The 19848-nt window shown below is 42.2% G+C and overlaps 1 protein-coding gene and 1 pseudogene across 1 annotated transcript in view; one reads left to right on the forward strand and one right to left on the reverse strand.

Moving 5' to 3' along the window:
- The window catches only part of KCNMB4 (potassium calcium-activated channel subfamily M regulatory beta subunit 4), a 79333-nt gene extending 73240 nt beyond the window's left edge, over positions 1 to 6093 (reverse strand). The window contains exon 1 of the mRNA XM_055394798.2: positions 5623 to 6093. Within this exon, the coding sequence (XP_055250773.2) occupies positions 5623 to 5958 (336 nt within the window). The 5' untranslated portion in view covers positions 5959 to 6093. The remainder of the gene's footprint in view (positions 1 to 5622) is intronic.
- On the forward strand, positions 1489 to 2426 carry LOC129536559 (high mobility group protein B3 pseudogene; annotated as a pseudogene).
- Positions 6094 to 19848: the final 13755 nt, after the last annotated feature.

Below are 19848 nucleotides of genomic sequence, written 5' to 3' on the forward strand. Positions count from 1 at the left end.
TGACCTGCAAATCTGTATGCAGGTCAAGAAGCAACAGTTAGAACTGGACATGGAAGAACAGACTGGTTCCAAATCGGGAAAGGAATACATCAAGGCTGTATATTGTCACCCTGGTTATTTAACTTATATGCAGAGTACATCATGCAAAATGCTGGGCTGGATGAAGCACAAGCTGGAATCAAGATTGCAGGGAGAAATAGCTATAAGCAGATGAAACCACTCTTATGGCAGAAAGCAAAGAAGAACTAAAGAACCTCTTGAGGAAAGTGAAAGAGGAGAGTGAAAAAGTTGGCTTAAAATTGAACATTCAGAAAACTAAGATCATGGCATCCAGTTCCATTCAGTTCAGTTCAGTTCAGTTCAGTCGCTCAGTCGTGTCCGACTCTCCGCGACCCCATGAATCACAGCACGCCAGGCCTCCCTGTCCATCACCAACTCCGGGAGTTCACTCAAACTCATGTCCACAGAGTCGGTGATGCCATCCATCCATCTCATTCTTGGTTGTCCCCTTCTCCTCCCGCCCCCAACCTTTCCCAGCATCAGAGTCTTTTCCAGTGAGTCAACTCGTCGCATGAGGTGGCCAAAGTATTACAGTTTCAGCTTTAGCATCAGTCCCTCCAATGAACACCCAGGATTGATCTCCCTTAGAATGGACTGGTTGGATCTCCTTGCATTACTTCATGGCAAATAGATGGTGAAACAATGGAAACAGTGACAGTCTTTATTTTCTAGGGTTCCAAAATCACTGAAGATGGTGACAGCAGCCATGAAAAGACACTTGCTCCTTGGAAGAAAAGTTATGACCAACCTAGATAGCATATTAAAAAGCAGAGACATTACTTTGCCAACAAAGGTCCATCTAGTCAAAGCTATGGTTTTTCTAGTAGTCATGTTTTGATGTGAGAGTTGGACTATAAAGAAAGCTAAGTGCCGAAGAATTGATGCTTTTGAACTGTGGTGATGGAGAAGGCCCAAGAGAGTCCCTTGGACTGCAAGGAGATTCAACCAGTCCATCCTAAAGGAAATCAGTTCTGAATATTCATTGAAAGGACTGATGCTGAAGCTGAAGCTCCAATACTTTGGCCACCTGATGTGAAGAACTGACTCATTGGAAAAGACCCTGATGCTGGGAAAGACTGAAGGCAGGAGGAGAAGGGGTTGACAGAGGATGAGATGGTTGGATGGATCATGGACACGATGGACATGAGTTTGAGTAAGCTCCGGGAATTGGTGGTGGACAGGAAAGCCTGGCATGATGCGGTCCATGGGGTCGCAAAGAGTCGGACACGACTGAGTGACTGAACTGAACTACATTACATGACTGGATACAGTTTCTGCTTTGGAAACAAGGATACATTTCAAAACATAAGTTGAATAGGACTTAAAGATATTTTAAAGAAATTACTAGTCAGGCTCTTGTGGAGGCAGCTAGCGCGAGGCTGTGGAGCGCTGAGCCGTGCGTCGTGCCCTGCGCTGCCCAGACTAGCAAACAATACAGTCAAGATGGCTAAAGGTGATCCCAAGAAACCAAAGGGCAAGATGTCTGCTTATGCCTTCTTTGTGCAGATGTGCAGAAAAGAACATAAGAAGAAAAACCCAGAGGTCCCTGTCAATTTTGCTGAATTTTCCAAGAAATGCTCTGAGAGGTGGAAGACCATGTCCGGGAAAGAGAAGTCAAAATTTGATGAAATGGCAAAGGCGGATAAAGTGCGCTATGATCGGGAAATGAAGGATTACGGACCAGCTAAGGGAGGCAAGAAGAAGAAGGACCCTAATGCCCCCAAGAGACCACCGTCTGGATTTTTCCTATTCTGCTCTGAATTCCGCCCCAAGATCAAGTCTACAAACCCTGGCATCTCTATTGGAGATGTGGCAAAGAAGCTGGGCGAGATGTGGAATAACTTAAGTGACAGTGAGAAGCAGCCATACATCAACAAGGCAGCAAAGCTGAAAGAGAAGTATGAGAAGGATGTCGCAGACTATAAGTCTAAAGGGAAGTTTGATGGCGCCAAGGGTGCTGCTAAAGTTGCCCGGAAAAAGGTGTAAGAGGAAGACGAAGAGGATGAGGAGGAGGAGGAGGAGGAAGAGGATGAATAAAAAAAAAAAAACTGTTGATCTGTCTCCTTGTGAATACCTTAGAGTAGGGAGCGCCTTGATTGACACACCTCTCACCCAAGACGTGTCTGTTGCCCTCATTAGGTTTAATTACCCAGTTGGATCATGATCATATCTTAGTCTCTCAAAGTGCTCTAGCAATTGTCAGTGGTTTACATTAAGTGGCCATGGGTGTCCGGAGCACCTGGAAACTGTATCAAAGTTGTACATATTTCCAAACATTTTTAAAATGAAAAGGCTCTCGTGTTCTCCTCACTCTGTGCACTTTGCTGTTGGTGTGACAAGGCATTTAAAGATGTTTCTGGCATTTTTTTTTTTTTAATTTGTAAGGTGGTGTGTTAATTCTATGGTCATTGGCTAGAAATCCCGAGTTCTCAACTGTACATATCTATAGTTTGTAAAAAGAACAAAGCAACCGAGACACACTCTTGATGCTCTTTGCTTGGTGTGGAGGTTGTGGGGGCAATGCCTTCCGGAAGGGCTGTAGCTCAGGGTGTGCACTATGGGGCTGGACCTGTGGACACCGCAGTGGGCATCCATTTAGCTTCAGATTGTCTTGTTTTTGTATATAGCGACATAGCATCCCGCTGCCATTCTTAGATGTGGAAAGGGGTGGGGGGGTCAGCAGGCATGAGAAGTGTTTTGGATCCTTTTTAGTTTAAGTGTGGTAGTTTTAAACTTTTTTTTTTTTTAAACAAACTGTAGAACTGTTCATTGTCCAAGAGCCACTGCACCAGTGAAAGTTCAAGAACCTTCTGTACTAAACACGATCTGCAATGTTCTGTTATTTTTTTTGTATGTTTAGAATGTTGAAATGTTTTTGAAGTTAAATAAACAGTATTACATTTAAAAAAAAAAAGAAATTACTAGTCAAAGGTCAAATTTATTCACATTATCTCTTTAGTAGTCTGCAACATAATACGTTATATATTTCCATTATTCTTTCCCCTTCCCTGCTTTTTACTATAACTAATGTAGTAAACTCATTGGAGGGGAGAACGTCCTTGTTCTCTTTTTCTAAGAAGAAATCTCCCAAATGGCTTCTTGTGGCAGTGGGTCATAAAGCAGAGAAGGTTGGAGGTGATCAGGATCTAATACACTGTAGGGAATCTAGACATTCTGCAAAGAGAATGGGTGGGGAACCCAGGACTTCAATAAAGAGGTAAGTTCTGGGTAGCCAAGATGCAACAGCACTTAGTGGTGGGTACTGCTTAACTGCAAGGGCACTGTGGAAACATTCTGCTTATGTGATGGGCTCTGGCACAATATTTCGGTTACGCTGAATTTTTCCATCACTAATTGCTTATAAGAATTTCCAAATTGAGCATTTCATTGCTCAAAAGTGGAAAGGTGACTGCAAAAGAACACGTCTAATGTTCTATAAATGGTCCAATGCAATCATAATTTGCATAAAGAGATATATACTGCTTTGGCTGAGGAAACCTTGACTAAATCGAAAGGGATGCTGTTCATCATTTTCTGTAACATTAATGTATCTTTCTCCAGTTCTGTCATTTCTTTAATGCTTTACTTTAAAAAATCTTATTTTGTTCAGATATTTCTTCAAAGCAATCATTGCCAGGATCCAAACTGGCACTGGAAGGAAACTTTATTTGCAACAAAAAGAGATCAAATCTTAGGATTAAATATAAGCCATTACCACTCTTTCCAAGTGATTTAGAAATCTATGTCCTAATGATCCCAATTTACTTTTTCCGCCAGATTCTACAAAATTACCTGGAAACTGTGAAGCATTCTTTGTGTAGTAAATTCTGTCTTCTCAATGTCTTGATTAGGTATTAGCCACTTAGTGAAATATGTATATGTAATTTATTAGTGCCTGAACCACAATCTTAAACTAATCGCAATGTTTCACCAATTATAACACCTTCTAAATGATAAACTACCATATAATTTCTAAATTACTACTACTGCTCCACACCTTTCTTTTATATTAATGGCTAAATCGTGAAAAAAAAAAGTGACGTTCCTAAAGCCTTGCAATTTGTTTTGAAATTCCTGAGCATTGGGCTGCCTAACTTACAACATCTGTCTTTGAGACCTGATTGCTTCTTCGAGACTTTGAAGTTTATACTCTGAATTATGTATTTCTATACTTACTACTCAGCTATTATCTTCATTTTTAAGATATTCTTCCTTTGTCAGCAAGAACATCTTTTTTTTTTTTTTAAGAGAAGTCATTCTTTTTTTAAAAAAAGGAATTCTCTTTTAAAAATTTCCCAAATTCAAGAATTAACTATTTAGGAGACAAGAACAGGAGTTTTGCTGCAGAGAAAGGATAAGCTTATTTTTAAATACTTTAAAAATATTGATATAGGATTCTTCTTTTGGATTGTTATAATTATATCCTGTCATATGTAAGGAAAGTTTTCCTGTGTACACAAGACTCATTCCCTTTTGAACAGTTTTCTTGCTCTTCAAGCACTGCTCTAACAAACAGGGAAGATGTCAGTAACTTTAAAGAAGATACATACCTTTTCTTTGATAGTTAAGTAATCAGAAGAGTAAAAAAAAGGCCAAGAGAAGAAAAAACAAAAGAAAGAAAACCTTCTTGCAAAAGCAGGTGTACTACAAAGCTCAACTAGTTCACAGACTGAGGACACTGCTTTTTATAAGTTTTTTCTCCACTGGGAACGGTCTTCTGAGTCTCCCTTTCTCTGCTTTCCATCCCTCGAGTCCTAACCAGGTTTTTTTTTTTTTTTTTTCTTTTTTTGCTTGCGAGAACGGAAAAAGTTGCCAAGGCAGGCATATTCGGTACATTTCACGGAGGCTTTTCTATTTTCAGAGTTTTACCGTTCCCCAGATGGCTCCCAATTGTTCTTAGACACACGGAGAACCTAGGCTTCCTCTAGACCCTTCTGAGAATCTACTTCGTGACAACTAGGAGTCCACCGTACCCGCCCAAGATGGATCTCCACAGAATTTGATTTCGTCGTTTGTCGACCCACGAAAGCTCATCTTTGTATCCCAAGTTAAAAACATTTGTCTAGAGTGAAAAGGTAAGGAAACCTCTAACACCTCTCAAAGGGCTAAAGGACCCCCTGCAACCTCCCAAGGCGAGTTCTGGACGCGGCCAGTGGGAGCTCGGACCTTGACCATGCGCCGGAGTTGGTGGTATCCCCGCTATGCACTGGATTTAATCTGAGGAAAAGTTAACTTTCGGCTCCTCGCATTTCTGCAAAGCCCGTCCGGTAGGGCCCGAACCGAAGCTGGGCCAAGGCCTCAAAATCTGAGACCAGGCAAGACAGGTGTGTAAGGAAAGCCTCCGGGTACCACGGGTCGCCGCACACAAACCCTCCTGAAGGACCGGGGGCCCCCGGGCTCCCCGATGTACTTACTCCCGGTTTAAGCATAGTCCGCGACGCCTCGTCGCCTCCTGGTAACGTTTGCATACTCCGAACCACCTCGCGCAGCGTTTAACACTGATGCTCCCCCAAACCTCAGCATCTCCGTAGGAGCGAGGCAGTCCTCCCGGGGCGTCCTTACCTTGGGGTTGGTCAGGAGCTGGTGCTCGTCGCTGTGCAGCAGCGCCCTGGAGTTGGACTCGGAGTTGTTCACGTAGACCTGGACGCAGGGGTACTGCGAGGTGCCCCTGCAGTCGGCGCCACAGGTGAAGGTGCACTCGAACACCTCGCCGATCTGCTGCACCGACAGCACCGTGCAGTTGGCCGCCGTGGCTTGCAGATCCTGCAGCGCGGGACTGAGCCAGCAGAAGCCGAAGATAAAGAGCGACACGACGCCGGAGATGATGAGAAACAAGCCGAGCCGGATGCTCTTGTCCTCGGCTTCCGTGTACTCGTAAGCCACCCGGAGCTTCGCCATCGCCCCCCACTCCCGGCGGCGGGCGCGCTCCCCCCGCCCCCTCCCGCCCCCGGCGCCGAGCCCGACTGCCTCGGCGGGAGGAGCCGCCGCCGCGCGCCAGCAGGGGAGTGGGCGGCCAGGGGGCGCGCGCGAGAACAAAGGGGCCGAGGCCGGCGACGCCCCCCGGCGGCGGCAGCGCCCCCCTCCACCTCCCCGCCGCCGCCCGAGCCCCAGAGGCTCGCAGCGCGGCCGAGGCTTCAGAGCCTCCTGCACCCTCCGGCGCGAGGCGCGCACGGGCGGCTCCTGCCTCCAGCGCCCCCTGCCAGCCTCCGCCCCCGCGCTTTCCCCGCCTCCCCCAGCCCGCCTCCTCTCGCCCGCCGGCGCCCAGTCTCCATCGCCCGCCGGCCGCCGCGCCGCGGACGCGCCTGGCAGCTGCCCCGAGGGCAGAGGCTGCAGGGCTGAGGCGAGCCCCGGGGCTCCCCCGCGCGGGAGCAGCTCCGCCGGGCCCCACCCGCCGCCGACCAGGCCCTCCCGCCCCGCCCCGGGGCGTTTCCCGTGGGCGAGGGGCGGGCAGGCGCTGGGGAGCGCGGCGCTGGCGCCCGGGATTCTCGCTACATTCCCCTGGGAGGGACATCCGCGAGAAGAGGTTAGGATCAATATAACTTAACGGAGCGACACTTTAAAAACAAAACCAAAAAACAAACGAGGGAGACGGTGTAGTGCAAGTGGAGCGGCGGGAATTTTGAACTCCAAACGGGGACTGGTCAGCCAGCTGCAAGCCAGCGGCCGGGAGGCGTGCGCTCTCGGGGAGACTGGCCGCAGGCACCCGGCGGGCAGGGGTGGAAGCCCCCGGGGCGAGCGGCGTGCGCCCCGGAGAGCCCCGGGCCGCCGGTTCCCACGCGTGGCGGGGCGCGCGCGCCGCCGGGCGGGAGGCGGCACTTGCCGCCGTCCCCTCCCCTCGGGCGAGCGCGGTAACGGTCCGACTTCAGGGTCCCGGCGCTCCCAACTGCCCGGGAGCATCCCACGATCACCCCCACCCCGACACCGCCCACCCTCGCCGGCCCCAGCCGGGCCTGGAGGGCAGCAGGTCGGCAGTGAAACAGGCTGTCAGGCGGAGTTTGCGGTGGAGGCAACGAGCGCTGAGGGCAGGAGCCTGCGACCCGCCCCGACCCAGGAAACTCGCTTCCTGGGTCCTGGGTGGACCACGCGGCAACGCAGGTCTTCGGGCGGCCGGGCCGACCCCAACTCTATGTGCCCAAGGCTGGGGCTGGCTGAGTAAGGACCCAAGGGAGCGAGTGCAGAGGCTTACAGTCCTGGAAGGAGACACCGTGTTCCCCATCAGGACCGTCTTCTCGCTCTAAACGGAGAGCAGAATCCTCTCTGTTCTGGCTCCCTCCTCAGGAGTATTGCCACCGTTGGCCCATCTCGGAATGCGTAGATGAGCTTTCCAGGAGCGCTGTGCGAGGCTACAGCGGCGTGCCGACCCACTCTGGGACAGGTACCGTTTCTAGAACTGCGTCCTGCTCTCCTAATTCTTTCTGCTGCTCCCTCCACGCCCACGCCCCACCTCGCCTGTGCATACCTCAGTCTCTGTTCTTTTCCTGACCTTTAAAAAGATTCTTTTTAAAATCATACTGCTATCAAAATATCAAACTTGGAGAACTATTTCGACCTACAATTTGAAGCATCAGAGTATTCACTTGGCAAAACATATAAACATTTCTTTTTCTTGACTTGCAAGTCCCAAATGAATATACTCTTAATTAAATTCAGTCATATATTCATATTCACTTCCTGATGAATATGGAAACACCGAATCATAGAATTCTTGACTTCTCTTTCTTGGATTTCAAATGTTAGTTTACTGGTATAGTACTTTGCAACTGAGTTCCTAATCTGTTAGTTTGAAGCACTCCTTTATGTGGTATTTCCAAGCAAGGGGTAAATAAAGCAAGTTTAATTATAGGAAGACCCCAAGTGTTTTTCTTTTTTTGTTCTTTTTTTTATTTATTTATTTTTTTTATTTTACAATATTATATTGGTTGGTTTTGCCATACATTGACATGAATCCGCCCCGGGTGTACGTAGGTTCCCCTTCCTGAACCCCCCTCCCACCTCCCTCCTCCCCTTATCCTCCCTCTGGGTCATCCCCGTGCACCAGCCCCGAGCATCCTGTATCATGTGTTGAACCTGGACTGGTGATTCATTTCACATATGACAATATACATGTTTCAATGCCATTCTGCCAAATCATCCCGCCCTCACCATCTCCCACAGAGTCCCAAAGACTGTTCTATACACCTGTGTCTCTTTTGCTATCTCGTATACAGGGTTAAGGTTACCATCTTTCTAAATTCCATATATATGCGTTAGTATACTGGAATCAAGATTGCCGGGAGAAATATCAATAACCTCAGATATGCAGATGACACCACCCTTATGGCAGAAAGTGAAGAGGAACTCAAAGGTCTCTTGATGAAAGTGAAAGAGGAGAGTGAAAAGGTTGGCATGAAGCTCAACATTCAGAAAACGAAGATCATGGCATCTGGTCCCATCACTGGGAAATAGATGGGGAAACAGTGGAAAGAGTGTCAGACTTTATTTTTTTGGGCTCCAAAATCACTGCAGATGCTCATTGTAGCCAGGAAATTAAAAGACGCTTACTCCTTGGAAGGAAAGTTATGACCAATCTAGATAGCATAAAAAAGCAGAGACATTACTTTGCCAACAAAGGTCCGTCTAGTCAAGGCTAAAAGCTGATCGCGGAAGAATTGATGCTTTTGAACTGTGGTGCTGGAGAAGACTCTTGAGAGTCCCTTGGACTGCAAGGAGATCCAACCAGTCCATTCTAAAGGAGATCAATCCTGGGTTTTCATTGGAAGGACTGATGCTAAAGCTGAAACTCCAATACTTTGGCCACCTCATGCAACAAGTTGACTCACTGGAAAAGAGTCTGATGCTGGGAGGGATTGGGGGTGGGAGGAGACGGGGACGACAGAGAATGAGATGGCTGGATGGCATCACTGACTTGATGGACATGAGTTTGAGTGTACTCCGGGAGTTGGTGATGGACAGGGAGGCCTGGCGTGCTGTGATTCCTGGGGTCGCAAAGAGTCGGACACGACTGAGCGACTGAACTGAACTGAACTGATACTGTATTGGTGTTTTTCTTTTTGGCTTACTTCACTCTGTATTTTCTGAATAAATTAAGAAGATGCAGGGTTTGGAAATTTTCCAAGTCAGGAAGACTCTTTGTACTTTAATACCTTTCAAGTTTTGAGAGACTATTTTATTATTTTCTCCCCTTTCTGTTGGCATAAAGACAATTGTTAGTGATTATACACACTACATGAAAGGAAAATTGAGTTTATCAGTTAAAGCATATTAACCTCAGATTACAGATTTTCAGTATGAATCTCTTTCCGACAGTAAGTTAGAATTATTTTCCTTTTCAAGAAGGCTAAAGCCAATCTAGGATCTGAGGCAGTGGTGAACAGATTAGATTTTTCCGATCTCAGAGCTCTGATATGGTGAGCAACTTAACCTTGAGGCTGAATTAATTCCTATCAGTTCAGTTCAGTCGTGTCCGACTCTTTGCGACCCCATGAATCACAGCACGCCAGGCCTCCCTGTCCATCACCAACTCCCGGAGTTCACTCAAACTCATGTCCATTGAGTCGGTGATGCCATCCATCCATCTCATTCTGTCGTCCCCGTCTCCTCCCACCCCCAATCCTTCCTAGCATCAGACTCTTTTCCAGTGAGTCAACTAGTCGCATGAGGTGGCCAAAGTATCGGAGTTTCAGCTTCAGCATAAGTCCTTCCAATGAACACCCAGGATTGATCTCCTTTAGAATGGACTGGTTGGGTCTCCTTGCAGTCCCAGGGACTCTCAAGAGTCTTCTCCAGCACCACAGTTCAAAAGCATTAATTCTTTGGCGATCAGCTTTCTTCACAGTCCATCTCTCACATCCATACATGACCACGGGAAAAACCATAGCCCTGACTAGACAGACCTTTGTTGGCAAAGTAATGTCTCTGTTTTTTAATATGCTATCTAGGTTGGTCATAACTTTCCTTCCAAGGAGTAACCGTCTTTTAATTTCCTGGCTGCAATCAGCATCTGCAGGGATGGGGTAGTCTAAAAATAATTTAATGAATATGATTCACTTGTCAATGATTCTAGAGCTCAGAGTTGTGTGAATGTAACCTTTGCCTCAAAACTGAGGCAAGATGGTCTTCCAAGTAAATCTAGAGAACAAACAACACAAAATATTGTCTTATTTTAACCTAAATTCTTAAAGGTTTTTAAATCCATTTTTTTTCAAATTCGGCATTTGGTCACTTTCCTTCTTTATAATTATTCTAAAAATATTTGAAGAAACTGCTGCCATCTAGCCTTCTGCTCTTTACTCCTTTTTTCATACTTTTTTGCCTTTTCATACTGTTCATGGTGTTCTCAAGGCAAGAATACTGAAGTGGTTTGCCATTCCCTTCTCCAGTTAACCACGTTTTGTCAGAACTCTTCGTCCATGACCCGTATGTCTTGGGTGGTCCCACATGGCATCTACAGTTCATGCAGAGATGAGCACAATAAAGGACAGAAACAGAATGGACCTAACAGAAGCAGAAGATATTAACAAGAGGTGGCAAGAATACACAGAAGAACTATACAGAAAAGATCTTCATGACCCAGATAATCACGATGGTGTGATCAAGCACCTAGAGCCAGACATCCTGGAATGCAAAGTCAAGTGGGCCTTAGGAAGCATCACTACGAACAAAGCTAGTAGAAGTGATGGAATTCCAGCTGAGCTATTTCAAATCCAAAAAGATGATGCTGTGAAAGTGCTGCACTCAATATGCCAGCAAATCTGGAAAACTCAGCAGTGGCCATAGGACTGGAAAAGGTCAGTTTTCATTCCAATCCCAAAGAAAGGCAATGCCAAAGAATGTTCAAACTACTCCACAATTGCACTCATCTCACAGGCTAGTAAAGTAATGCTCAAAATTCTTCAAGCCAGGTTTCAAGAACACGTGAACCGTGATCTCAGTCATTTTGCTTCCAGATGTTCAACCTGGTTTTAGAAAAGACAGAGGAACCAGAGATCAAATTGCCAACATCCGCTGGATCATCGAAAAAGCAAGAGAGTTCCAGAAAAACATTTTTGCTTTATTGACCATGCCAAAGCCTTTGACTGTGTGGGTCACAACAAACTGTGGAAAAATTCTTCAAGAGATGGAAATACCAGACCACCTGACCTGCCTTGTAAGAAATCTGTATGGTCAAGAAACAACAGTTAGAACTGGACATGGAACAATGGACTGATTCCAAATTGGGAAAGGAGTACGTCAAGGCTGTATATTGTCACATTGCTTGTTTAACTTACATGCAGAGTACATCATGTGAAATTCCTGGCTAGATGAAGCACAAGCTCGAATCAAGATTGCAGGGAGACATAGCAATAACCTCAGATACTCAGATGACACAAACCTTATGGCAGAAAGTGAAGAACTGAAAAGCCTCTTGATGAAAGTGAAAGAGGAGAGTGAAAAAGTTGGCTTAAAACTCAATATTGAAAAAACTAAAATCATGGTATCTGGTCCCATCACTTCATGGCAAATAGATGGGGAAACAATGGAAACAGTGACAGCCTTTATTTTCTAGGGTTCCAAAATCACTGAAGATGGTGACTGCAGCCATGAAATTAAAAGACGCTTGCCCCTTGGAAGAAAAGCTATGACCAACCTAGACAGCATATTAAAAAGCAGAGACGTTACTTTACCAACAAAGGTTCGTCTAGTCAAAGCTATGGTTTTTCCAGTAGTCATGTATGGATGTGAGAGTTGGACTATAAAGAAAGCTAAGTGCCAAAGTATTGATGCTTTTGAACTGTGGTGCTGGAGAAGACTCTTTAGAGTCCCTTGGACTGCAAGGAGATCCAGCCAGTCCATCCTAAAGGAAATCAGTCCTGAATATTCATTAGAAGGACTGATGCTGTAGGTGAAACTCCAATAAATTGGCCACCTGATGTGAAGAACTGACTCATTGAAAAAGACCCTGATACTGGGAAAGATTGAAGGCAGGAGGAGAAGTGGATGACAGAGGATGAGATGGTTGGATGGCATCACGGATGCAATTGACATGAGTTTGAGTAAGCTCCGGGAGTTGGTAATGGACAGGAAAGCCTGGGGTGCTGCAGTCCACGCGGTCGCAGAGTCAGACACGACTGAGCGACCTAGCTGAACTAACTCCTCTTAATTCCTATTTAAATTAGCTTGCTTCTTTTCTGAACCTTTCATTATTTCATGTGTTTCTTACTAAAAGTCAAACGTATCAAAAAGACTTTCCATACTTCTATTTTATCTTTAATGGAACACTGTGTGTTACAAGTTTCATTTATTTGAACCGGTGCTGCCTTTTCACATATCCAAAAAAGGTTGGATATGTCAGCCCCTCAATTTCTGAAAACAGGTCACCATCGACTCTCTTAAATTAGGGTAGTAGTAAGAACACTTAGGACATCAGAGATTCTGAGCTCTGAGGCCACTGAGCATCTTGTTTCCTATGGAGGGCAGAGGCAACACAGGAAAAGAAAAAGCTAGTGTTTTCTTTGCATAGTTGTCCACCAATTAAAACTGAGATTAAAACTGCAGTACTCAGGACCAGACTAACTTACTTGATGTACTTCTTTGTTACAGCAATATTTTCAGGAGACTCATGGTCAAGCCTTGATGAAGTTCTTTTTAAAAGAAAAAATAAAACATATCTAAACAAGGACATTAAAACCACTGTTATTTAGTTTGTTCTCATGATCAGTGTTCCTCAAGAAGTCCTGTGACTGATGTTAAAGCTGCAATATACAATTTCATATGTATATGTACCTTTATTAAAACGTTGTAAAAAGAATGATCATAAGTAAGGTGATGATAACCTAGGAATAGGAGGGAATTTCAAATATGTTGGGAAAATGTTTATACATGATTTTCAAAATTTGCACATTGTGAAGTTTTTCAAACTGATACTACACGCTTGGATAGCTAAAATATAGGGGAGAAAATTAATATTGTATCATCACCTTTTCTCATTAAAATTCACATGCTGGATTTAGACATTTGCAATTAGAGAAGAGTAAATATGAATGAAAGCATGAGTGCTCCAAAAACAAAAAATACATAGAAAAAATTTATCACATTTTTTCATTTAGTTATGTAAATTTAGATTTTGTTATTGTCACAGAAAATTAAGTTTCCTTTCTGTTTGGTCTTAACTTTAAAAATGCTTAAAGTTGTAATAAATCGTTTCCAGCTTGCTAATATTAACTTTCTTGCCATGCTTCATTGTGAACTATTAGCATCAGAATGTTATATTCTAAATAAATTTCCTATGTGGCCACTGTCTTTTCTAATTGCCTTATTTTTTTCCTGTCTGTAAACTTTATCTATGATATTGAGCACATAATTGAGAACACGACTTACTATTTTTAGATAGTTATAATCATGTTAGAACAGGAAGGGATCTTAAATATTACCTAGTTAAATATTAAGTAGAAAAAAAAGCTCCCAAAGACTTTGCATTTTGTTTAAAATAGTAAATAAGGTGTTGGAGAAGACTCTTGAGAGTCCCTTGGACTGCAAGGAGATCCAACCAGTTCATTCTAAAGGAGATCAGTGCTGGGTGTTCATTGGAAGGACTGATGCTAAAGCTGAAACTCCAATACTTTGGCCACCTCATGCGACGAGTTGACTCACTGGGAGACTCTGATGTTGGGAAAGATTGGGGGCGGGAGGAGACGGGGACGACAGAGAATGAGATGGCTGGATGGCATCACTGACTCGATGGACATGAGTTTGAGTGAACTCCGGGAGTTGGTGATGGACAGGGAGGCCTGGCGTGCTGTGATACATGGGGTCGCAAAGAGTCGGACATGACTGAGCGACTGAACTGAACTGGACTGAACGATTAAAAATATTTTTTCAAAGTTCAAATTTATTTGCATACTGCCTTTATCTTTGCTATTGAAAAAGAAAAGCAAAAAGCACAGATAATCACTTCATATTAGTAAATTCATAATATTGTAATGGAAGTGCTGGTTGGATTTCCTAAATTCTTGCCACCTGTCTGTCTTTCAAGTTAATGGAAGTGAACATCTATATATATAAATACAAATGTAGTATAAGGGAAATCAGCTTTGAAATTATAAAGCAAGAAGCTAAGAAGTGTTGTTCTTAACATTAAGAATAAATAGTTTGACATAACTGATGTTTCAGACTGGAAAATTTCATGATTTTTATTCCAAGTTGATTTTGTTTTTCCCATGTTCTTCAAAAACTTAGGTATTGCTCTCTAACAGTCCCCAGGTCTGTTAAAAAGTCATTTAATAATTCCAAAATATGGAAAGTGCCTCCTAGTACAGTGACTAAAGGGGGAGTGTCTGTCTTTGGAGAAATGGACCAACATCTACTGAATACCTACTATAAGTAAACGCTCTAATTTAATCTTACCATGAGATGAACAAAATTAAATACCTTTTCCAAGAGTGTGCATGTGTTTATTATGGCATATTACACGACCCATTCTTTTTTTACTCTACTGGTGGTGGTTTAGTCGGTAAGTCACATGCAACTCTTGTGACCACATAGACTGTAGCCCGCCAGGCTCCTCTGTCTGTGGGATTATCCAGGCAAGAATACTGGACTGGGTTACCATTTCCTTCTCCAGGGGATAGTGGGTCTCCTGTGTAGCAGGCAGATTCTTTACCGACTGAGCTACAAGGGAAATCCCTTCTTTTGTACTACACCATTGCTAAGGAATTACTGTATTCAATACAAAAGAAGAGTAGGTAATACAAGTGGATTTAAAATGTGCTTATATACTTATATTCAAGTATGGTTAGCCTTGATCAAAATCCATATTGTGAAACTTGACCATGGAGCGGCGGTGGCGGGAGGGCAGTGGGTAGAGAATGCAGGAGTTGATGACTTAATCTGATCCTCCTGTTTAATTTTACTCTGACACTTGTGTTGAAAATAGCTCGTTTTTAGATGCATAGCAAATATAAGTAGTATTTTGTTATGCAGGAGAGGGAGATTAAGTGTAATATTCGGGTTTCAGAGAGATTTGTTAGAACTAAATTCGAGTCTATTCAAAGCTTCTATTACTGTAGAAGTAAAGACAGGGAACGAGATGTTAACACAAATCATTAAATCATTTTAGGGTAGAAGAAAAGCCCAAGTAAGTGAATTAAAGTTGCTCAGTACTGTCCGACTCTTTGCCACCCCATGGACTATACAGTCTGTGGAACTCTCCAGGCCAGAATACTGGAGTGGGTAGCTATTCCCTTCTCCAGTGGATCTTCCCAACCCAGGGATCGAACCCAGGTCCCCCGCATTGTAGGCAGATTCTTTACCAGCTGAGCCAGCTGGGAAGCCCAAGAATACTGGAGTGGGTAGCCTAGCCCTTCTTCAGTGGATCTTCCTGACCCAGGAATCAAACTGTGGTCTCCTGCATTGCAGGCAGATTCTTTACCAACTGAGCTATCAGAGAAGCCCCAGAAGAAAAGTCTATCTTCCTCTTAATGCAGGGAATCACCTAATACTTCTAATAATAGCTTCCTTTTTTTGCTTGAACACTTCCAGTGATGAAAAAATCATTAACTCCTAATGCTACTCATTTGATTTTTAGACATTTAAAAAATTTATGGTGTATTTTCTTGTAAGTTGAAATCTGCCTTGCCATAACATCCATGTTAAACATCCTTATTCTGCCCTCTGGTGTTACACAGGTTAAAGATAGTCTGTCTCACAAATGATAATCTGCCTTACAAATTTAAGATACGGGAAGACAACTGTCATGTCTTTAGGCCCTTTCTTCTTAGGCGATTCTTAAATTTCTTCAGTATTCTCTTTTGATATGATTTAGAAAACTAAACCAAAATGCTAAGAAAAATAGATAACTGGAGGTTGGAAACATTCTCTAAAACAAGTCTGAACCTCTCTTCTCCATGTTTTCCTGCTGACAAACACTTCTAGGACACAGAACATTGCTGTTCACTAATGAACAATATCACTACAAAAAGATTTTGGCTCCATTCATTAGACAGAATTAGGATTCCAAAAAGTGATATGCAAGTCAACCCATTTAACATTCAAATATTAAATCATTTAGAGTGAGCTGAAAAAAATTATTTTTAAAAACAGGTATAATTTTCCACTCAATAAAAGGACATAACTTGTTTTATATTTGAAGACTATTAACCATTTGAAGATTATAACCTAAAACATTAAAAATAAAAATGTCTGACTCCCAAGAGGAAAAATATTTAACAGCTCAAATTTTCTCTTAAAACAGACCATTTTTTCATACAACTGTTACATATGGTAATTACATCTTAAAATAAATGTTCAGTATGTAACAGATTTAAAGGTAGCTTGAAAACATTCTGGCTGCCCTAAATCTTTATTTTTATACAAAGGATGAAACTATTTATATCATTCCTGCATGTAATTTTTTCTCATTGAGCTGTATATTTTTTAATAATCATCAATTTCGAAGTTCAATTTAAAAGTCTTTTCATTATAAATGAGTAACCATAGAGCTGGTCCTAAAAATAATCCCGTACACCCGGCCGTTTGTTGACATCATAACACTCTTTGAAATTTGATGCATTTCTTCCAAAATGTTTAAAGAACTCTCAAGTGTTAACCCTAAAATTATTTTCAGTATATACTAGAGAATAGATTGGTCTGGAAGAAAAAACATCACCTGTTAAAAGTTTTAAAAATTAAATTATGTGGTCAAAATGTTACTTAGGCTAAATACAAAAGCATGTTAGCAGAACATTATGTTTCAGGGTATGCTTATGAAAATTCAGAGACTAGCTCTGATGCATAGTAAAAATTTGTTTTGCTTCAGCTAGCATCCTCAGTTGTTGCTTAAAGGAACTACCATGTGGGGCACAGGCTATTTTATCTCACCTTCTTTAACAAAAATGTCAAAATATATTTGTGGTGTGGTAGATGCCTTCTCCGGAGAAGGCAATGGCAAGCCACTCCAGTACTCTTGCCTAGAAAATCCCATGGATGGAGGAGCCTGGTAGGCTGCAGTCCGTGGGGTCGCTATGGGTCGGACATGACTGAGCGACTTCACTTTCACTTTCACACATTGGAGAAGGAAATGGCAACCCACTCCAGTGTTCTTGCCTGGAGAATCCCAGGGATGGGGGAGCCTGGTGGGCTTCCGTCTATGGGGTCACACAGAGTCGGACACGACTGAAGTGACTTAGCAGCAGCAGCAGCAGATGCCTTCTCAGGCCTTAGAAATGAAAACTTAGTTTCACTATAGAGAAGATAAGTAGTTTATTAACTAAAGTACTAAATATTTTGGCAAATGCCAAGTGGTGGCCATAAGCTGTTAAGACTATGCAATAATCTGGGTTTTCGACAGATAGGAAATTATGACAGTGAAAACTACCATTGACTTCTTGGCATTTTCAATAAGTTATTTAAATAACTGGATTAAAAAAAAAAAACTTTTCAGTTGATGGACATAGTTGACAGTGCACCGAACTGTCCTTAGCAGTTTTTACACATAAGTGGCAATCTAATGTCTAGCAAAAATATCCCCAGGAAATAGCTAAGGTTAAAAAAAAAAAAAGAGAAAAAGCATCTTTGCTGTGTTGTACTTGGAAATGGATTTAACTCCCCTCGTATTCTGTTCTAATAAATACTATTGTTAACAATGCAGTGTCTGTAGTAGAACACTGGTTGATGCCTCTGATACACAGTAAGGCATTATCCCGAGATCAACTTGGTTTGAGTTTCACCAGGATCTGAGGATTTTATTCTAGTTAAAACTTATACAGTAGGCACAGAATAGTATGAGTGGTAGTTCACTAACTTCAGAAATGACTTGTGGTACTTAGCTAAATTTTGTATTCTTGGCCTCTCCGTAGATATTCAGAGTATGTAAACATGAGACCTAAAATATATTTTTAATATGTTCCCCAGTTGATTCCTGTGCACATCCAGTTTGAGAATTACCTAACCAGAGGATAACCGGTGAGTTACTGCAGCTGTCTCAATCCAAATTAAGCTTTCTATAATCAAATTTAATGATTAGTTTTCTTTATGAATAAAAAATAGGATTATTGCTTAATCAAGTTTTTGTGATCACCAATGGGACAAACAGGAGATTGTACACTAATACAATGTATGATTACAGGCTGAAATTCACCTCAAAATTTTAACTCTTTTCTCCTTTGAATGCAGAACACAAGCATAAACAAATCTGGGGAATATACATATACACATGATTTACTAGTTCTTGTGCCTGTTTCATGTTCCTGCTCCAAAATTTAAAAAGTTGTCTTTTTTGATTAAATCTTTCCAAAGATATTGCAGTAATTTAAAGTAAACCTTACCTATGACTAAGAGCACGTTTCAGACTAGATCAGTGTTTTCAGTATGTAATTTTTAGCCCTGATGACATCATGTTCTTTGACTTCAGATCAAGAAGAGTATCAACATGAAAAGAGCTGAAGATATCAAGTCCAATGTTTTACTCAGAAAGATATTTGCTTCAACAGCAATTCTGACAGTCATCTAGTTTCTGCTTCAATGTTTCTGTTGATGGAAACCTCACTTCATGAAGCATTTAACACTGTGGGATAGCACCTTAATACAGAGAACAAAAATCTGTCTCAACTTCCACCTGCTGGCTTGAGACTTGCCCTCTTCATTTAACTCCTTATATTTGAAGACAGCGATCATGTCTCCCCATAGTTGTCTGCTGTCTCTCCTCCAAGTGCTGCATCTGATCAACTCAGTTCTTCCCATACATGACATCTTTGAAACTGCTAGGCATTTTGAAATTTGTGATTTCTCTAATTGAACTACTTTTGTTCCTTTGTGAATACAAAATAATAGTACCTTAAAATTGTTGGCAACTAGGTTTGTTGAAATACAGTAATTATCCCACTTAAACACGTTTTCAATAACAGAAACTCAGTCATCCAGTTCAATTCCTTACCTTATACACAGAACACTGTCCAGCCAGTCTCTCCTTGGTTACATCATGTGAAGTTGAATTTAATGCCTTACAAATCAACTCTTTTCAAAATCTCATCTCAGTTACATTTTAATATTGTGCTGAAATCTTTCTTATTGGTTGTAGTTCTGCCCTTCAGTTACACAAATGAAATTTGTCTTTCACTGACAGCTCAAGTTTGATACCTGAAGACAGATTATTGGTTCCAAAGTTTATTCTCTAATGCTAAACATTCCTTCTTCCTGGTGAATTTTTTTTTAATGATATTTTAATATACAATGAGGATACTCAAAAACCTTACCTCTGATGCTATGCTTAGAACAGAACATATTAATCCATGTAAAACCCTTAGTGTGTTGCTTGGTAGCTAGAATGCACGTCACATTTTCTCCTGCCTTCCCTAGTCATGGTAGCTCTTAAAATACACCAAACTTTCCTATCTTGTTCTGAGTGTTGTACTTGTGTTAACGTAGCTGAAGATTAGATTAGTATTTTTGGCAATAAAATAACGATTTACATATGAACAACTTTTAAGCCATGGTACATCCCACTAGCCTTTATTCTTTTAATAGCAACCAAAGTGCAAAACTAATTTTTCTGATGCAATGCACCCTATTTGATGTAATTTTAATATTACTGGGTTAGATTGAGATTCAAATTTTGACTTTTAATGTGTTTATTTGCTTCATCTCCTAGATTTGTCATTTATTCATGGTATGATCTAATTCATTAGTGATACTGTAACACTAGCAGCAAAGAGAGAAACTTGATATGCCATTATCATCTACGTTTTAAAGACATTGACATATGTCTGGCTTATGTCCTTTTCCAGAGACTGTTTTAGAACCAGTTACCAGGTATTC

The sequence above is a fragment of the Moschus berezovskii genome, chromosome 6, assembly GCF_049115385.1.
Source record: "Moschus berezovskii isolate FMDL1 chromosome 6, NW_MosBer_1.0, whole genome shotgun sequence".
NCBI lineage: Eukaryota > Metazoa > Chordata > Mammalia > Artiodactyla > Moschidae > Moschus > Moschus berezovskii.